Source organism: Miniopterus schreibersii (genome assembly GCF_964146895.1).
Source record: "Miniopterus schreibersii genome assembly, chromosome: 1".
Classification (NCBI taxonomy): Eukaryota; Metazoa; Chordata; class Mammalia; order Chiroptera; family Miniopteridae; genus Miniopterus; species Miniopterus schreibersii.
Genome location: NC_138101.1, coordinates 142,706,127 through 142,724,224, shown reverse-complemented (window position 1 = coordinate 142,724,224; position 18,098 = coordinate 142,706,127). Strand labels below are relative to the sequence as shown.

Below are 18,098 nucleotides of genomic sequence, written 5' to 3'. Positions count from 1 at the left end.
CTCAGGGCTGGAGCAGAAGAGCCTATGCAAAGGTGCCCCCCACTCTCTTGGGGGAGTTGCAAACCTTCAGGCCACCTGAGTCCCTTTAAGCACACTTACAGTGGTCACATTCTCAGGCCCCTGTGGGATATGGTTGACCCCAGCACTTGCTGTAGAGAGGCTTGTGGGCAGTCATTCACTGCATCTATAGCATGGTCCCAAATCCCAAATGGGGACAGGCACTGGCTTGGGAGAGGTGGGGTGGGGTCGATTCTGGGAAGAGGTTGTTTTCTTCTCAGAGAGTTACAGCAAATACCATTAGCTGTGAGCACCTGTGCCTTTGGAAAATAAACAGGACTCCCCCCCACACACACACACACTCCTTCCCCATCCCTCTGGGATCCTAGGAGTTCCTGGCTGCAGGGTGAGGCTAAGGACCTGCTCATTCACAGGAATAAGGCCTGTCATTGATACAGCTGAGGGCAGTGCCCTGTCTTCAGTCCTCCAGCTGGGCACTCAGCTGCCCCAGCTGCCCCCCAGTCCAAGGGTAGAACGCAGGCCTAGAGGAACTCACTGACCTAGGCATGGGGGCATAAACCCCAGCCAGTACCATACAGAGCCCACTGGGCAGCCTCCTCTTCCCCTCCTCGGGGAAGAAGGGGCTGCTTTCTCCTGCCTCTAAGCCAGGCCTGGTAGAATATCTGGGCCCCTAGTGTGGAGTTGGGAAGTCCAGGAGTGGGGAAGGAGAGGCAATCCTGCCTCCTAGAGAGGCCTCTGCACAGCAAGCTGGAGGCTTCCACGCCCAGGTACCCACCTCCGTGCTTTTTGTTCTCCTAGAAAAGGGCAAGGTGCCCCTGGGAAAATGCCATCGTCTCTGGGCCCTGGAGATGAGTTAATTTCTGGCGTCAGGGGATGTGCAGGGGAAGAGTTGCCTTCTGGGCAGGTGAAGGCCACCTGGGTTCCATTCCAATGTGTATCTATGGGGCTGGGCCAAGGTTCCCTGTCCCCTTGTCACGCCTCGGTTTCACTTTTTGCATAAAGAGAAGGGTCCCTACCCCCTTCCCAATCCCACTGCTGATTCAGTTGCCAGAGTCCTCTGTTGACTCACCAGTCCCCTGCAGCTCCCCACTTCCCCCCTGTAACCTCCAAGCTCTCTAGATCTCCCAGCCACGTGCCACCAGGCCCAACTCTGCTGAGCTGGTGCAACGTGACAGGGTGAGGGGGTTGGTGACACTTGAGGAGGAAAGAAGAGGGCCTGGGGGGGGGGGCAACTGCAGACAGAGTGACAGACTGCAGACCTGAGCATCCTCTTGGAGGAAGTCCTTTTGCCAGCCTGAGGCCTCCGGGGGGAGAGGCTCAGCTGGTGGGAGGGGAGGGGAGAGTGGAGTGCCTGCCTGCCCCCTGCCTGCCTCGGCTCTACCTCCTGTCAGCCTTCAGCTCCCTAAGCGACAGCTTCTAATTCGAGCTATTGGTGCCTCTGCAGCAAAGTCTCAGCTTTTTTTCTTTTTTTTCTTCCAGCTTTGCTATTTCTTTTCTGTTCAGAACATATTGAGCCCACAGGGAAGTCAGAGTAAAGGCTCCAGGGTCTGAGCCCTACCCCCCCCCCCCCATCCCAACACAGATCTGGCCTGATTGGCAAGGCCAGCTGGGGGAAATGGAGCAGGCTACTCCTTCCAAAGAGCAGCCAGCATGGGGCTCTCTCACAGGCCAGGGAGAGGCCCTGAAGGGGACCTACCTCAGCTCCTCTTCTTCCACAGAACTGTCTCCATCGTCCGCACTCCACAGGCAACAGGGACATAAATGAGGCAGAGTTGTCTCAGGGAGGCTCAGAGGACAGGGCGTATGGCTGTTTAGGACCAACCAGGTGCCCAGTCGGTGTTTCTGCTGCTTCTCTCCTCCGTCTGGGGGGGCGTCACTGCCTGGGTGTAGGATGGCCTGCTGCACACAGATTCCAGGGATACCCTCTCCCCTGACCCTGAAAACAGAGAAAGATGGGAAGAAAACAATTTCCTTCATGGTGGAGAAAAGGGATGTTGAGTCACGAAGGGAAGAAAAGCCTGTCTTCTGCTGTCTGAGTAGCATTCCCTTTCTAGTCCTTATGGGGGTTGGAGAGTCTATACCCACCCCTGGGTGACACCCAAGAGGGGCCCCCAGGTCTGGGGGCGGGATTGGGCTTTTTGCATGCTGAATAATTGTGTAGTTCTTTTCCTGACACTCTCTAGCAAGATCTTGCGTGAAGCAGGCAGGGTAGTATTATCGGCTTCATTTTGCAGGTGGTGATATGCAGGCCTGGAGGCAGACTGCTAGTTAATGCCTTCAAGCTGGGACTTAATTCTGATGTCGAATACTGTGCCCTTTCTGTGACACCATGAGAGAAAACTGGCAGAACCCTGAGCAGAGGGATGGAAAAATACAAAAAGAAAAAGGGGCTTCACAGTGTGTGCAGAGATACTTCACATGCCCCCTCTGGACACAGCGGCCTGGGAGCACCTGCTCCATGGCTGGGCCCCATGCCAGGTGGGCATCCCTGGGGTTTGGGAGCTAGAGAGAGGCAAGAAGTTCAGGGTGCAAGGCCATGTGTCCGCTTTGCCACTCACCCACCAGCTTCTTCCTAGAGGCAAATCCTCTGCTCACCCCATACTTTTCCCCAGTCAGCTCCTCCTACAAAGCTTCTTGTCACTGCTCTGCCCAGGCTGAGGACACTTTTCCTCTCCCCTTGATTTCCAGTTGTTCATAGGAAGGGACCCTTTAAAGCAGTCCCCAACACTGTCCCTTCAAGGTGTTTTTCCTTGCCTTCCTGCCCTTGCCTCAGTGACCCCCTCTGGAATGTCCTCCTTGTTTCTTAGCAGCCAGATCCCATCCCACTCTTCCTTGAAGACCACCTCAGAAGCTCTAACCTTAGAAGATTTCAGAGCCCTCTCCTCCCCATAGCTCCAACTTTCCCTCTAAGGACTGTCTCGGTTTGTATTTAACAGATGTATTCAGCTCTCAGGTGATAACCTCCACTTTTTATGTGCTGGTCCTGTCTTCCCATTTGAGAGGGGAGGTCTTTTCTATCCAGAACTGAACTTCTGCTTCTGTATTTCCCACAGCTGGAAACACAATGCTTGGCTCACGAAAAGTCTCAGTAAATTCTGTAGTTGACACCTGATTCATATTTTACTTTACAAAGATCCATTCCAACCCTCCCCCATCCCTTTGGCTCTGAGGTGCCCTGACTCTCCTCACCCGAGGCCTGCGCCTCCCTGCCCCCCAGGGCCACCCCTGGAGCAGCCCGCCAGAGACTCAATGCGGTGGTTTTCCCACACCCCATTGACTCCAGCTCTCCTCCCCCTATCCAGAGGGGTCAGGGCGTGGACAAGGTCAGAGCCTTGTGGTCTAGGGGTGGTTTTGTGCTCAAGAGGGAGATGGCGAGTGGGGGTGGGGGAGCTTGCGTGTGTCCCTCAATCTTTGCTCTTCTGGGATGGCTGCTGGTCCCGAGGCAGCGAGGAGGCGGCGTCGGGGAGTTGCTGCCGCGGCTGCAGCACTCCAGGATCCTAAGGCGCCCACTCCGCCTGCGTCTCAGCCGCCGAGAGCTGGCAGGCGGGCACGTTGTAGGGGTTGGAGACGTCTGAGATTGGCGAGCGCGCTCTCCTCCCACCCCCACTCCGAGTGAGCCTGTGCGGGAGGAACAATTGTGAGTGCGTGGTTCGCTACACCTCGAGTGGCAGTTCCCAGCCAGACTGAGCGCCCCCAGCCCGCGAGCAGCGCAGCTACTCCTTCCTCCAAATTACTCCCAGCCCGCCATTCGCAGCCACCCTAGCTCGCGTAGGGTCCAGTTCTGCTCTCATGGGGTACCATTTTCTTCCACCCGGGCCGCTAGGGTCAGCCTCTGGTCTTCCCCGACGGGCCCGAGGTCCCGCTAGTTTCTAAGGAGCCCAGGGCACCGACTCCGGGCAGGAGGCGGGGAGAAAAGACTGTGACTTTTGGATTGGCCCGACCGGGTGCATGTGGCCCACAGCGAGCAGCCCCCGCCACTGTCCCGCAACCGCCGCTCTAGCCCCAGGGGATCGAGGAGGAGGAGACGCTCCCCCACATCGAGGCCCACGAAGGTGTGGGGTCGGGGGCGGTGTCCCCCGCTCCGTCCTTTTCTGCCTGGACGGCTCAGCCCGCTCCCGGGGCAGCCATTGCCATGGAGACCCCCGGCGGCTAAAAACCAGGTATCCAGGTGGGCGGTGGCTCCGGTGCCGCTGAGCCCCCAAGTAAGGAGCAAGCGCCCTGGCGTGGCCCGGCCCCCGCGAGAGGGGAGGAGGCGGAGGAGCGGCGCTGGCAGCTCGAGGAGCGGCGCGCCCCGCCGGGGCTAGAGGCAGGCGCACCAGGCAGGCGCCGCTGTCTCAGCAAGGGAGCGGGGGCTGCCCGGGGTGCGGGTGAGTGGCGTGGCTCCAGGCCAGAGGGACTGAGGGTCGCCGGACACGGGGAAAACAGCGGGAAGGGTCAGGAGGGGGCAGAGCTTGGGTTCAATCGTCTCGTGGTGGGCCAGGCGGGGAGCGCGGAGGAGCAAGCAGCCTACACCTCCAGGCAGGCGGGAAGCCCAGGGAAAGAGCAGCGAGACGCCAGGAGCGCGACCCAGTTGCGGCAGGGCAGCGGGAACCGTGGGGGCACGGGAGTGGGAAGCGCAGGACCCTCGGCCGCAGTCGCCCACGCGGAGAGGGAGCCACGCCAGAGCCCGGGCGGAGGCCAGACCCGGCGGGGCACGGGAACAGGGGCGCCCCCGTGCGGAGCGGCCGGGCCGTCTGGGCGCGGCGGCCGGTGCCATGCTCAAACCCAAGGACCTGTGTCCCCGAGCGGGTACCCGCACCTTCCTGGAGGCCATGCAGGCGGGCAAAGTGCACCTGGCCCGCTTCGTGCTGGATGCGCTGGACCGAAGCATCATCGACTGTCGCGCGGAGCAGGGCCGCACGCCGCTCATGGTGGCCGTGGGGCTGCCGGACCCTGCGCTGCGCGCGCGCTTCGTGCGACTACTGCTGGAGCAGGGTGCGGCGGTGAACCTGCGGGACGAGCGCGGCCGCACGGCGCTGAGCCTGGCATGCGAGCGTGGCCACCTGGACGCAGTGCAGCTGCTGGTGCAGTTCAGCGGCGACCCCGAGGCGGCCGACTCGGCGGGCAACAGCCCGGTGATGTGGGCGGCGGCCTGCGGCCATGGGGCGGTGCTCGAGTTCCTAGTGCGCTCTTTCCGCCGCCTCGGCCTCCGCCTCGACCGCACTAACCGTGCGGGCCTCACAGCGCTGCAGCTGGCCGCCGCCCGCGGCCACGGAACCTGCGTGCAGGCCCTCACGGGGCCCTGGGGCCGTGCAGCCGCCGCCGCCGCGGCCCGGGGCTCCAACTCCGACAGCCCGCCTGGTCGTCCGGCTCCCGCGCCCAGCCCCGAGCGCCGCCGCCCGAGCCCCCGCCGCCTGCAGCGGCCTCTCTTGGCGCGCTTTGCGCGAGCGGCCGGCGGCCACGGTCACGGCGGCGAGGCTGGCGCAGGGGGCAAGAGCTCGGGTCGGCACCGGGCGCAGGGGAGCGAGCGGCCCGAGCTGGGCCGGAGCATGAGTCTGGCTCTGGGTGCTGTGACCGAGGAGGAGGCAGCTCGACTGCGGGCGGGAGCCCTGATGGCCCGACCACACTCTCCCCAGTCTTCGGGGACCGGGCGGTGGCGTTCGCATGAGGTGCTGGAGGGAGCGCCTCTGACCTCGGCGCAAGCCCCCATCGGCCTCAGCCCTCACCCCGAAGGCGGCCCCGGCTCCGGCCGCCTGGGTTTGCGCCGACGCTCCACAGCTCCAGACATCCCCAGCCTGGTCGGGGAGGCACCGGCGCCGGAGAGCGGCGCGGAGCTAGAGGCCAACGCTGTGCCGCACTCCGTGCCTGGGCCCCAGCCTTGGCAAGCAGGCACGGAGGCCGTGGTTTTGCACGATCTGCGGTAAACAGCGTCGAGGACGAGCCTTGTTCCCTGCACCTGCCTGTCTCTGCTCCACTGGATTTCTCTTTCTTCTAGGTCCTCACTTTCCCTCCCACCTGTGATCCCAGAACCTGTCCCTACTGCCAAGATGAGTGGCCTTCTCTCTGAAAGGAACCCCTATTATTTCTTCTTTGTGCTCGCTGGCATTTTTGGTATCCCCTGCGTAAGTCTCACCTTCCCTACAGCCTGCCTTTTCCTGTCCTGGAAGGGGAGGAGTAGAAGTCTGGTTCCATGAGCTGCAGCCTTCCGGGAAGCTGGACCCCCTTTCCTCCATCCTAAGGCTCAGTCCTGAGCCTGGCTGGCTCCTGCCCCATCTCCTTCCCATTGTCAGGTTTCCCCACACCCAGGCAGCCAGGCACAGAGAAGACTGGACCTATAGGAAAAGGGCCTAGCCACCCCCTCTCCCAGTGATGCTGACAATAATGCCACAGGACCTAAGCTCCCCAACTCCTTGAGTGTTGGAGAAGGGGAGCAAGGAGATGGGCCTCAGAGACTTTCTGGATTAGCTGATTAGGAAAGAATCTGGAGGTTAAATTTTTGGGGGTTAGAAACTCCTGCCTCAAGACAATGAAAGCCTATTTTGGAAGTGGCAGAGCCCAGGGTGTTGAACGCTTGTTGTCCCTTGAACCAGCTTCTGGATAATTCCAGTTCCCTCGACCCCTTCCCAGGCCCACCCAGAATTCACTCCACTGGCAATCTGTGTTCATTGCCCCAGGCAGCGCCCACCCAGCCCATCCCCAGGCTCCTCTAGATTTTGAGTTCCATCTTTGAGGTCTCACTCCTCCTGTCCCAGCCTCATTTCCTCTCACTCTCAGAAGCCTGAAATGGAAAGGACTTAAGCATTTCTCCCGGCCCCACCGCCTCCCAGCTCCCCCGTCCCACACGTGGGTGCTCCTGCAGGGTGGAACAGTTGCGAAGGTTTTGCTTAATTGCATTTCTTCCAATCCTCAAAGAGCTCGTGTTTTGAGTCTTTGTACATGAAGCAGAAAGCAGCAGGTCTGATCCGAGGCTTAAGAACCTGACAATGTCTCTTTAAATAGAAGCTCCGCGAGGGGGATAATTGACTGAAGTGTTTGCCACGTTAAACGGCGGCGCGCGGGAGTCGGAAGCCCACACGAGCCGCAGGCTTGGGTTTAAATTACATCAAACTCCGGCGAGAGCTGGGAGGGGGCTGTTCACCCGCTCCTGCCTCTCGCTGGGCTGTTAATGGAGGGCAGGGCGGATGATGGATGCTGGAGGTCAAGACCAAGGACCCCTGCCTGTGCCCCTGAGCGTGGGCCGCAGGCCCAGCCCCGCTCCCTCCTGGGCAGATTAGTGAGTCAGAGGCACCCGCAGAGGCGGTTGAAAGCCCTTTCCCGGGCTGGTGGCGCTCTCTCCCTCCCGCCCCAGCGAGGGGGCGACTAAGCGGGCCTGGCGCATCGCGCGTCTTAGGACCCTGCGGAAGCGCTAGCACTTGGATCCGTGCGCCCAGCCCGCCAGGGGGCGGCGTGTGGGGGCTCTTTCTGTGAACCCCTTTTTCATCTGCAAAGGGGTCTTTTCAAGACATCAACCTGTTCGTTTTTGCAGAACGGAAGGTTTCTCACCAGTAACTCAAAGGGAACTGCCCGGAAAGAGAATGACCTGTGCTGAGAAATTGGGCCTGCGGGTGAGGGGTGGGTGGTCAGGCGCGGGTCTTGTGGAGGTAGATGTCAGACGTCTCCCCAACGCTTACACCTTTCAGGCCCCAGAGGCCGCTAGGACCCCTACACTGGGCCTGATCTCTGGTGCCCCCTGGTGGCATCACTGCGCTCTCTTCGCTGCACCCTGGCTTGGAGTTCGGACTTCTGGTTTTATTTGGGATCGCTGCTGTCTACTTCTCCCTCCGCGTGCATTTACCCAAGGAATCCTCACACTCTTGTAGTATATTAAATCCTGATACTTGAAATCATTTCACAGCATTGAAGTGAGGGACAATGAACAAAACATTTGCATTTGGAGTAGCAGGAGCCCAGACCCTTCACGAAAGACCCCAAGATCTTCCAAGTTAAGGCTCTGTGTCCTGAGAGGTCCTGCTGTCTTCCGAAAAACTGCAGCTCCCAGACCTCCCTTATGATTTCTGAACCTTGGGACCTACTGATTATGCACTGTTTTCTTCTGATGAGCTTTCCTTTTGTTTTGGGGGTGTTTTGCCCTTCCCCCGCCCCTTTCTCCTCAAACACCTGCCTCCCCTTAGTTCCACTGTCTGGGTGGTGGGTAAACAATACAGAAGCTCCTGAAAAGCCAGAAGGAGAGGATCTGGGGTGGGATGGGGGTAATTGGACACCCCAAGTGCAAACTCCTTTTTTCCTGATCCTTGCTTGCTTACTTACTCCCTTTCCAATTGTGTTTAATTTTCATGAAGTTTCTGATGGTGTAAGAATACAAATATTTTGGCTTCTTCAAAACACCATGGGGTCTGGGTTGCACATTGTGTTGAAGGTGCTGTATCTTTTCAAGTGTCACTGACACGGGGCTTTCTGGTTGAATGTCACCTTGGGCTCTCTTTATTGGGTAAACAACCATGAGGGTTGCTCTCCGTGAAGTTGCCAAGGGCTGGGTGGCTGAAAGTGATGTTTCTAAAAAACCACAGCTGATCTTTCCTGTCTGAACTGAATTGTGTGTCTGACTGACTTGCTGTTCTTGCAGATTTACCAGGCCCAGCCCTGTGCAGAACTTAAATGTTTCACCACATTTGCTCTCCTGAACTTCCTCATTGTCAGCCCAAAGGCGTTGAGGCTGGGGTCCTCTCTAGCTCTCTCCACTTTGGAAGAGACTTTCTAAACATTTTGCTTTTCCAACTCTCTTTGCTTTTGTCATTGTGAAGTTACCCATGCCGCTGGAGTCTGGTACTCTAAGATCAAACTCAGAACTGGTCTGTGTGAGGCTGAATGACGTACACAGATGCTTTTTGAATGACACTGTGTGGTGGAAGGACTATTAATACTCAAAAGAATAGTTAATAAACCCAGTATTGTTCAGTTGCGAGAACTGGCCTCTCTTTGCCTTACCAACCACTCCCGCCTGTGGGCTCCCTTTGTTTTGGAGAGGTGGATGAGTGCACTTGCCTCCATCTCTGCCTGTCCCACTGTGGCTGCCTCTAGAAGGTAAGACTCAGGTGCTGTTTCTGGCTGAGCTGGTGGGACTGGGGCCCTTGGACCATGGCAGCTATCTAGGTGTGAATGCTGTGAGGAGCAGGAGATGGTCTGCATGGCTTCTTGCTCCTGGTTAAGAGGTTTCAGTGAGCCCGGGGCTAGGGGGTAGGATGAGCTCTCAGGAAGTACTGGAATCAGTGTCAGAGCTACAAGTTTCAAGATAATTTCATCTACCCATCCCACTCCCAGGACTAGAACTCAGGTTTCTTGATTTCCAGCCACTGCACTGCTCTTTCAAAACTCACTGTCTCCCTCAGCTCTGAGAACCGAAATGGAGACAGCTTTCTCATTGGAAGCAGTTCTAGGCCCCTTCCTATGGACAGCTCGAGGAGAGTAGCCTTTGACTTTCCAAGGAGTGAGAAGCAAACAGAAGGGAGAAGCTGCTGCAGAAAGTGGTCATCAGCCCCGGTGGCTGCTCCCAGAGCCTGTGTTGCGCCAGCAAGCCAGCATGGCCCTGGCTCTCCTGGCTGGGCTCTTCTCCCCTGGGAAGGAGGCTATTTCTCAGCTCTTTCAGTCCCAAGGGTGTTTCACTTCCTGTTTCCCTCATTCCCTGCCCACACACCACCAGGGAGTTGGGTATTCTGTGGACTAGTGGCCACTGGAAAGCTTGCGTTGGGGAGGACAAGGGCCACACTAGACACCCACTACAGAGTGTCCAGCTCAAAGGCAGCTTGGCTCCACCCCCAGAGACAATAGGAAGTCCAGAGGTTTTGAACACTCAAGTTTAATTTAAAACAGGCACAAGTGCAAACAATTCACAAAAGTTTCGAGGGAAGATGCTTTTGTTTTTAAAACTTTGACCCTTAAAAAAAAGTCCTTGCAATTTTTTTTTTTTTTAGTTTTTTTTTTTTGCCCCAAATCAGGCCACTAGGGAACAGGAATCTAAAAATATGATCTAGATAGGGCCCAGACACCTGGAGTTCTTCCCTGGGCTCTCCTGTCTCACAACAGCCCTGAAGGTGGACAAGGAGACAGGTGCCTGAGGAGGCAGCGAGGGGCAGATGGTTTGCACAAATGGGTTGCCCATTGTCTTGACATGATGGAATCCCCAGAGCTGGTTCACCTCCCCCAGACCAGGATTTTTAAAAGAAAGGGTCCCTGATGTCCTGGTTATTGAGATGAAGCTCACAGGTAAAACAGTTTCCTCACCCTTGCATACTTGGCCTGGCAGACTCCATAGTACAGGAGAAACTTGGAGAGCTGCCCAGCCCGCAGGATGCATCAGCCTCAATACAGACCTCTTGATTGGTCCAGGAGAGACACAGGACTTAAGGGGTGGAAGCCAGGCCAAGAAAGCAGGTCCCTTCAGAGCAGAATTTAGTGGGAAAGAGAATAAGGAAGCCTTACTGAAGGGGCCAGGCTGTCAGGGTGACCTTCCTCCACTTATACACACACACAGGCACACACACAGGCACACAAGCACACATGAGCACGTGCATCCTGTAAAGTGACACCACCTTTACCACCAACCCCCATTATTTCTCTCTCACTGGGAAAATGTCCCTTTGCCTCCCACGGCCTGTTCACAGTTCAGAACAGGCTGTGCATGAGTGTTGTGTGTTGTCAGTGCAGGTGGGTCAGGAAGCAGGTGCAGGTGGGACTGTGTCTTCAGGAAGTCAGACACAAGGGAAGAAGATGGATTCAGGTAATAAAAACTTTCCCTATGGCCCTCTCGAGACTCTAGGGTTTGGAATTGGAACTGAGAACAGCAAGTATCCTGGTGAAGGCAGGCACTCTGCCCTCCTGGTGGCCTGGGATGCTAGTGTACAACTGCTTTTAAAAAACCGCAGCAGCCTTTTCTGCTGTGTTGGCTGCAGTGGCCAGAAGTGCTGGTCTCCGTGTTTCTTAGAAATATCCCTGTGCAAATAACAAAGGGTCATCCTGAAAAAGGGGTCTCTATCATCCCAAAGGCAACTGGGGACTCTCTTGAGGGGGAGAGAGACTAAGGGGCAGGTCCGGCCTGGCCCAGTGGGCTGAGGGGCAGGAGGGTGGGGGTGGGGCTTCACATTCAATCTTTGGAGAGAATACTGAGAATGAAGCAAGCAGGCCCTGCCAGCAAGCTGGCTGCCCAGTGTCCCCTGCCTATGGGCACAGGTGGCAGGTGCACTTGGGGTGGGCTCAGCAGGTGGAGGTCTGCTTGCGGTAGAGCTGGATCAGGGGCACCAGGCACTCAGGGAGCCCAGTCTGCAGCAGGAAGGGATGGTCCAGGAGCTCCTGGGCAGTGGCTCTCTCCTGGGGGTCCCGCACCAGCATCCGTTCCAGGAAGTCTCGCAGCACTGGGGAAACCTGTGGAGACGGGCAGTGAGAAGAAGCTACAATTTGCAGTCCTTTTGGGGTGACCCATCTGCCTGACCCCACCATCATTTGAAAGTCTTAAATTCTCTCTCTTCTTTCTTCCTGCTACCTCCCAGGTGTCATTATCAAGAGGTAAAGAAAATCAGCATCAGTCAAGGAAAAGCGGCCAGTTTGCCTCCAGGGGGTGCTGCTGAGCAATGGAATTAGGGTGCCTGGAGTGCTGGGGAAGCTGGGCTCTAAACACAGACCATTCCACACCCTGCTTCTCTGGGCTCTCTTCGCGTTCAGGTTCTATGGAAAGGGGTATGGGATTGGTATCAGTGATATGGTCCGGGGTTTATCTCTGATCTCCAGCAAGTTGCAATTTTCTCTAGACCTCAGTTTTCTCATCTGCAAAATGGGCTAATAATAAAATATGCTTGCTCTGTCTGCCACATAGGGCTTTAGTGAGGACAGAAAACAAGTCAGGGATGAAGAAGTTTTTGAAAAATAAAAAAGAACAAGGTGAACCCTGAAAAGAAAGATTTCTTTATTGCTCTAAGCCTTAGAGTTTAAGTCAAGGGCTTATCTTGGTTCATTTTGAGCCAATATCTTAGGGTGAGGCTAAGTCTTGGGCTGTCACAGAAGGCTATCTCCTCTGAGGAATTAGTCCACTAGAACTCTCCCCTAATCTGCTAATCTTGGGGTCAGCAGTGGTCTCTAAGGACCAGCTGATTCGGAGGGGTTTACTGAATGTCCTCCCATCCAGCAGTGTTGGGGCCACAGAACTATTTTGCCCTTTAGGGACTGGGCTTCAACCCTCTGGAACACTTCTCACTCTGGCCACCAGATGGCAGTGCCATTTTGCAGCCCTATGCTGTCCTGGCCACTAGACAGGGGTGTCCACAAGTTAGGCCTGCTGGTTTGGGTGGATTTGGTCACACACACACACACACACACACACACACACACACACACACACACAGAGGTTTTAAGGGAAACACTGTGGCTCAGATGTAGTGAGGATGTGCAGTAAGGGAGCACAAGCTGATTCACTGTGATAGACTGGGGAACACTGTGCTGGCTCTGCTGACAGATGGGGTTAGCAGAAGCTCAGTTAGCTTCTCTAGATTCCTCCCCAGAACATCAGGGATTCCTGGCAGCTTTGCTCTCCCTTCTTTCTGGCTCCTGTCAATTGCTTGAGGGAGAAACTTGTTGGAGTGACACTGGGAGTTTATGTATAGGTGTGGCTCCATGCCTAGGTGCAGGTTTTGTGTGGAGAAAGAGGTGCCTTTTCCAGGAGCCCAGACCCTCTGGCTTCTGTGAAACAGAGACGCTGGGCCTGGGAGCCCAGGGTCTGGTCCTCAAAGCCTAAGGAAGAATGGGGTCTATAGGGTCACACCTTATGCACAGACTGACCTTGTGAGAATTTTTCAGCTTGGGTGGGGAGCTGTCCCGGAGCCTCTTCATGGCTTGCACTGGCGAGTCACTGAAGTAGGGTGGCTCCCCGTCCACCATCTCAATCACCATGATGCCCAGAGACCAGATATCCACCTGCAGGAGGAGAATGTCTCAGAGTCTGGCTCTTGGTAGCAGCATGCTGCGGGGGAGGGGACAGCTGGTCCCACTTCTCTTTAGTGAGTTGGTCTCCTTCCTGGCCAACTGCCCTGTGGACAGTTACTTCCTACATGAGTAACCTTGACTAGGGACACAGCTGTCAGCCACTCTGAGAAATGCCATCACACATGGGGAAGCCTGGCCATACCCCTTGTCCTTGAGCTGGGAAGGAGCATTTTTGGGACCAGTTTGTGGCAGCAAAGTCACAGGCCCCATTCAAGAAGGGAAAATGGGCAGTAGGGTAGGGTATTGACTAAGTGGGAGCCTGAGAATCAGGGCTATTTTTGGTGGGAGGGGGCCAAAAGTGGAAGAGTTGTGTGTTCCCAAGCCTCTTCTGGGAGGACTGGGGGATAGAGAGAACAGTTACCTCGGTGGCATACAGAGACCTGGAGATCACTTCAGGAGCCATCCAGTAGGGAGTTCCCACCAGGGACTTCCTCTTAGGGACGTCTTTACTGATCTGAGCACAGAATCCGAAGTCTGACAGTTTTACCTGGGGTTGAGGTAAGAGGGAAAAAGTGGAGTTGTGAACCAGGAGGAGGAGCCATGCTGGGAGCAAGGAAGTGGGGGACACGTGTGTGCCAGAGTGGGGAGGGACCTACCCTGCCATCAAGGGTCAGCAGGATTGAGTCACTCTTGATGTCCCGGTGTATGACACCCTGGGCGTGCAGATACGCCAGGGCCTGCAGCACGGCCTCACACACAGTGGCAATCTGCTCCTCGTTCAGCCTGGACAGGGAAGGCAGGGCCACCGTTGGAAGAGAATGTTAGCTTTGGCTGGGAGAGTAGGTGCCCCTGGTACCAGGCCTCAGCTCCTGGGTAATGTGTGTGGGAGCTCAGTTAGAACAGAGCCCTGGTGGAAATGGGCCTGGGCCTAGGCTGGATGCCACCTATCCTCCCACTCCCCTGAGGCCCTTGGGTCTATTAACCCAAACAGACAGGGGATAGTCAGGATGATCTGATAGTTCCCCCAAGTTTCCTGGGCCCCAGGCTGCCTGATATCCCTGCCAGGGCAATGGTGGAGGCAGCTAGCATGGGGCCCCAGCCCTCCAGCTGCCCACCTGACTTGGGAGATGATGTCCGTGAGGGCCCCGCCCTGCAGGAACTCCATAAGCACCCACAGCTCCTCGCCCACCAGGTAGCTCTTGTACATCTCCACCACGTTGAGGTGCTGGTAGTCTCGCATGATCACCACCTGGGGGCAGGTGGGGACGCCTGAGTGCCGGGCAGACCTCACTTCCCTACTCGCACCTCTCCAGCCGGCTCGGTGCTACTTTCCCATCCCTGATGCCCACCCACACCCACCCTCTCCTCCCACCTCATTAAAGAGCAGCTCCCTGCGCTGCTGCTTCCTGAGGTCCATCATCTTGACGGCCACCTGGCGGCCCGAGTGCTTCTCTCGGGCCAGGCAGACAATGCCTGTGGAGCCCTCGCCAATCTTCACGTAGCTGTCCAGCAGCAGCCGGGGGTCACCCTGGTCCACCACCATCCTGAGTGCAGCCTTGAACTGCTCATGTGTCACGATGCCTGTGTCCTCACCAGCCAGGGCACCCTTGGCTACAGTGGGGTCCTGGGGCAGGTACAGGTTGCTGGTGCTGATCTGGGCGTGCCGGGTGCGGGGGGAGCCAGCAGGGGAAGACCGTCCTGGAGGAGGGCCGGCAGCTGGGGCTGTGCGGAGGGACTTCTGGGGGCTGCTGGTATCTGAGGTGGTCAGAGGGCTGAAGGTGCCCATGGACTGGCCTGAGGGCAAGGACTGGGCCTTGGCCACCAGGTTTGTCGGGGAGTCTTTCTGTGGCGGTCGGAATGAGGGGTTGGGCTGTAAGGAAAGAGAAACAGAAAGAGGTTTGGCTGTGGGAATGTTTGGAGCAAACTTCTCAGAGGCAGGGGGTGGCTGCTAGGACTCCTGGACATGAGCAGGGTTAAGCAGGGCATCAGGCCAAATTGGGGAGGTGCCACAAGCAAAGATTTTTAAACGGAGCTGAAGTCAAACCACAGTTCTGCTCAGGAAACCAGCCCCCACTGTTCCCAGCTGAACAGACCAAACAAGAGCTCTCTACATCCAATTTGCCTGCTCCTGAGAAGACAAAGAAAGCAGAGTCCCTGGGGTGTCCTTGTGCTGGGTGTTTCTTCCTAGGGAATTGACAGCCAGACCCCAGGGAGGCGACCGAGAGGCAGTTCCCCCTCTGCTGCGGGGCCACCTGGGGAATCTGGGTCAGGGCAGTTGCTCCCATGGTTCTCCCACCCAAGGGCCCATGCAGGCAGAAGCCCTGTTTTGTTCCCCATAGAGGACCACAGAGCCATGTTTTCATCTGGGGGCTTTTAGGACCCCCTGGGCTGGGGATATGGTACCAGAGAGATTTGGGATCAGGAGGGTAGGTCTAGCCAAATCCAACCTTTGGGCCAGAGATCCTGGGGAATTTTTCTAAGGGCTCCCCAGAGAAGCCCCTCCACTTGCTCCTAAGCATGAAACTCCTGCCTCAGAACCCCCCACAAGGAAGGAAAGGTAGGGCCTATCCTTGCGGGGAGGGAGGGAAGATGGAGGAATGGCAGACTGGGCCCACCCCTGGAAATGCCTTTCCCAGCCCAAACTCTCCTGCTAGCCCTGCCAGGAAATGACCCTCTCCTTGGGGTTCTCCCCAGGCAGCTGGTGGTGTGCAACATGACTATGGATTATGTGTTTTTAAAAGGGGCATGGGGAGCCCGACCAGGCATGGCTCAGCGGTTGAGCGTCGACCTGGGATCCAGGTGATCAGGCTTTGATTCCCAGTCAGGGCACATGCCCAGGTTGCGGGCTCGATCAATGACTCTCATCATTGATGTTTCTTTCTCTCTCTCCCTCTCCTTTCCTCTCTCTGAAATCAATAAAGATATATTAAAAAAAAAAAAAATTTTTTTTAAAAGGGGGGGGCACGGGGAGAGGGCCCTACATAACCTACAGTGGACCTCCAGGGACTGCAGAGAGGCCTTCTTGGAACTTCTCAGAACCCATCACATAGTGGTTGTCTAGGTGCCCAGTGGCTCCTGGTCCTGGCTCCTAGAGCTGAATCAACTTTCAGGAAATCTTCTTAAGCAGCCAGCTTGGGCTGAGCTACTAGCTTGGAAACCCCAAGTCTGGGCCTCGGACCCACTGGGCTCAGCCAGAGCAAGCTCCCCAGGCTTCTTGGGTCCCACCCCTACTACAGGCCCTGGCCTTGTCTAGGTCGAGCAGTTCTCCCTGCCTGCAGAGAGCCGAGAGCCTAGCACTGACGTGGCCTGGGACACAGGACATGGGCGTCCTGGGGCCAGGCTTGGTCTTCACCGCAGTAGTGGTGGGTCCCAAGTGTCCCTCCATTGGCCCTGCTGCCTGTCTCCACAAGGAGAGAGTTTTACTTAATGTAACCACAGGAAAGGACCAGATGAAACTTGCTAAACCACACCAAGAAAGGGAAAGGAGACAAAGCTGAAATTAATGAATTTTACAAGATCTGGATTAATTCTGGAGTTACTTGTGTGACTGAGACCTTGCGCAGGAAGCTACCAGCAGAGTCATTTATGACGTTACAATGATGCCCCGTTTCCCTTCCTGAGCCATGGTTGTCACACTGGGTTCTCCAGCTGTGGGCCTAGGGGCTGTACTGTAAGTGCCCCACTGGCAGAGGCCATGTTGTAATATTAAAAAATAATAAAACCATTTATTGAGCATTTAACACTTTGACAAGGCCCTTAAATGCATTGCCTCATTAACTCTCATAGCCCTGTGGTTATTTCATTATCCTATGGGTACTATCATTATTGCATTTGTAGATGAGGAAACTGGATCAGAGAGAAGCAACTTGCCCAGAGTCACTAAGTAGTAAGGGGCAAGGCCAGACTTCAGCCCCGCTCAGCCTGCCCCCTGATCCCTATGCTATAGTCCTATTGGTATCATGTATATAGCTGGCATATAATGGAGTACATGGTACACAGTAGGGGCTTAAACAATGTTTGTCGATTATTGAGGTCTTTCTGCCTCTAAATTCCCCAGACTTACAACTGTCTTACCTCTTTGGCTTTCCTGCCCCCACTCGAGGTCTTCTTTTGCTCTTTAGCCAAAGTGAGTGACCAGAGGCCAAGCTGTCTGGGCTGAGCCCAAGAGCCCTAGGGCCACAAGCCCTGCAGCCACTCCTGGCACACTATGGCCACTGGCAGCCTGACCTGGCAGGGTACCAGTGCCACTATGGGAGCTGCTGAGTGTGTCCAGAGCCAGATTTTGGCATATGCTGAGGTATAGAGGCCTGGCTGCTGGCTTCGTCTGGGGGTTCCTGGGGCTTCCCATCTGTGTGGTAATTTGCCTAAAGCAGTGGTTCTCAACTGAGGGTGACTTTGCCCCCCAAGGAACATTTGGCAATATCTGGAAGGATTTGTGGTTATCCCACTGACAGGGTGCTGCTAGGGTCTAGTGGGTAGCGAGCGGGAATGCTACTAAATATCCTACAATACACAGGACAGCCCCCACAACAAAGGATCATCTGACCCAAATGTCAACAGTGCAGGGTTGAGAAACCCTGGCTCAGAGTGGCTCAGAGGAAGCCTCAGCGCTGCCTTTGGAGGCCTGGCTTAGAGTGTTTATCTAGAAACATATATCCAACGTGCTGAGAAGGAGAGCACTCTGCTGGATTTGGAACTGTGGTGTCTCCAAGCCCAAGAGAAGCACCTCCTCCCCCCACAGGTGCAGGGCCCAGGCCTGCACACCCAGCAGCAGTGGCCCGTGGCAGGTACTCAGTAAAGTGTGCAGGCATGGGAAGGCCGACAGAGGCTGGGTGGGCAGCCCTTGCCCTGCTGCGGGGGCTGCCAGAAGCCCAGAAACATGCATGTCTGTGCCAAGCCCAGTGTTGACACCCCCTCTTTCCAAGTCCCTAAAGCCTTTCCAAAGGACTCCCAAGAGGCCAGGGAGCAGTCAAGTTCCCATTCTGACCTCCCTGGCAGTGTGCACTGTGCTGCTCCCACCTTGTTTTTCTGGAGAATGTCTCCCCAGGGGCACAGCCTTCCAGGCTCCTCAGCTCAGACACTCAAGTTCCTTACATGAACGGATACATCAAGCCACACCTCATCTGTTTGTCCCC

At 56.3% G+C, this 18,098-nt stretch overlaps 2 protein-coding genes across 3 annotated transcripts in view; one reads left to right on the top strand and one right to left on the bottom strand.

Moving 5' to 3' along the window:
- Window positions 1-4,772: 4,772 nt before the first annotated feature.
- Window positions 4,773-5,921, top strand: ANKRD63 (ankyrin repeat domain 63; the record flags this gene model as incomplete). The annotated part of the gene is made up of 1 exon (XM_081137195.1): window positions 4,773-5,921. One exon carries the CDS (start codon window positions 4,773-4,775, stop codon window positions 5,919-5,921), a length of 1,149 nt encoding a protein of 382 aa, XP_080993321.1.
- Window positions 5,922-9,831: 3,910 nt separating this feature from the next.
- Window positions 9,832-18,098, bottom strand: part of PAK6 (p21 (RAC1) activated kinase 6) — a 36,806-nt gene continuing 28,539 nt past the window's right edge. For both annotated transcript variants that reach the window (XM_081142007.1, XM_081142006.1), the window contains 6 exons: window positions 14,336-14,833; window positions 14,079-14,212; window positions 13,620-13,746; window positions 13,385-13,510; window positions 12,820-12,954; window positions 9,832-11,412 (listed from right to left, as the gene is read on the bottom strand). In XM_081142007.1, coding sequence (XP_080998133.1) covers window positions 11,245-11,412; window positions 12,820-12,954; window positions 13,385-13,510; window positions 13,620-13,746; window positions 14,079-14,212; window positions 14,336-14,833 — 1,188 coding nt within the window. In that variant the 3' untranslated portion in view covers window positions 9,832-11,244. The remainder of the gene's footprint in view (window positions 11,413-12,819; window positions 12,955-13,384; window positions 13,511-13,619; window positions 13,747-14,078; window positions 14,213-14,335; window positions 14,834-18,098) is intronic.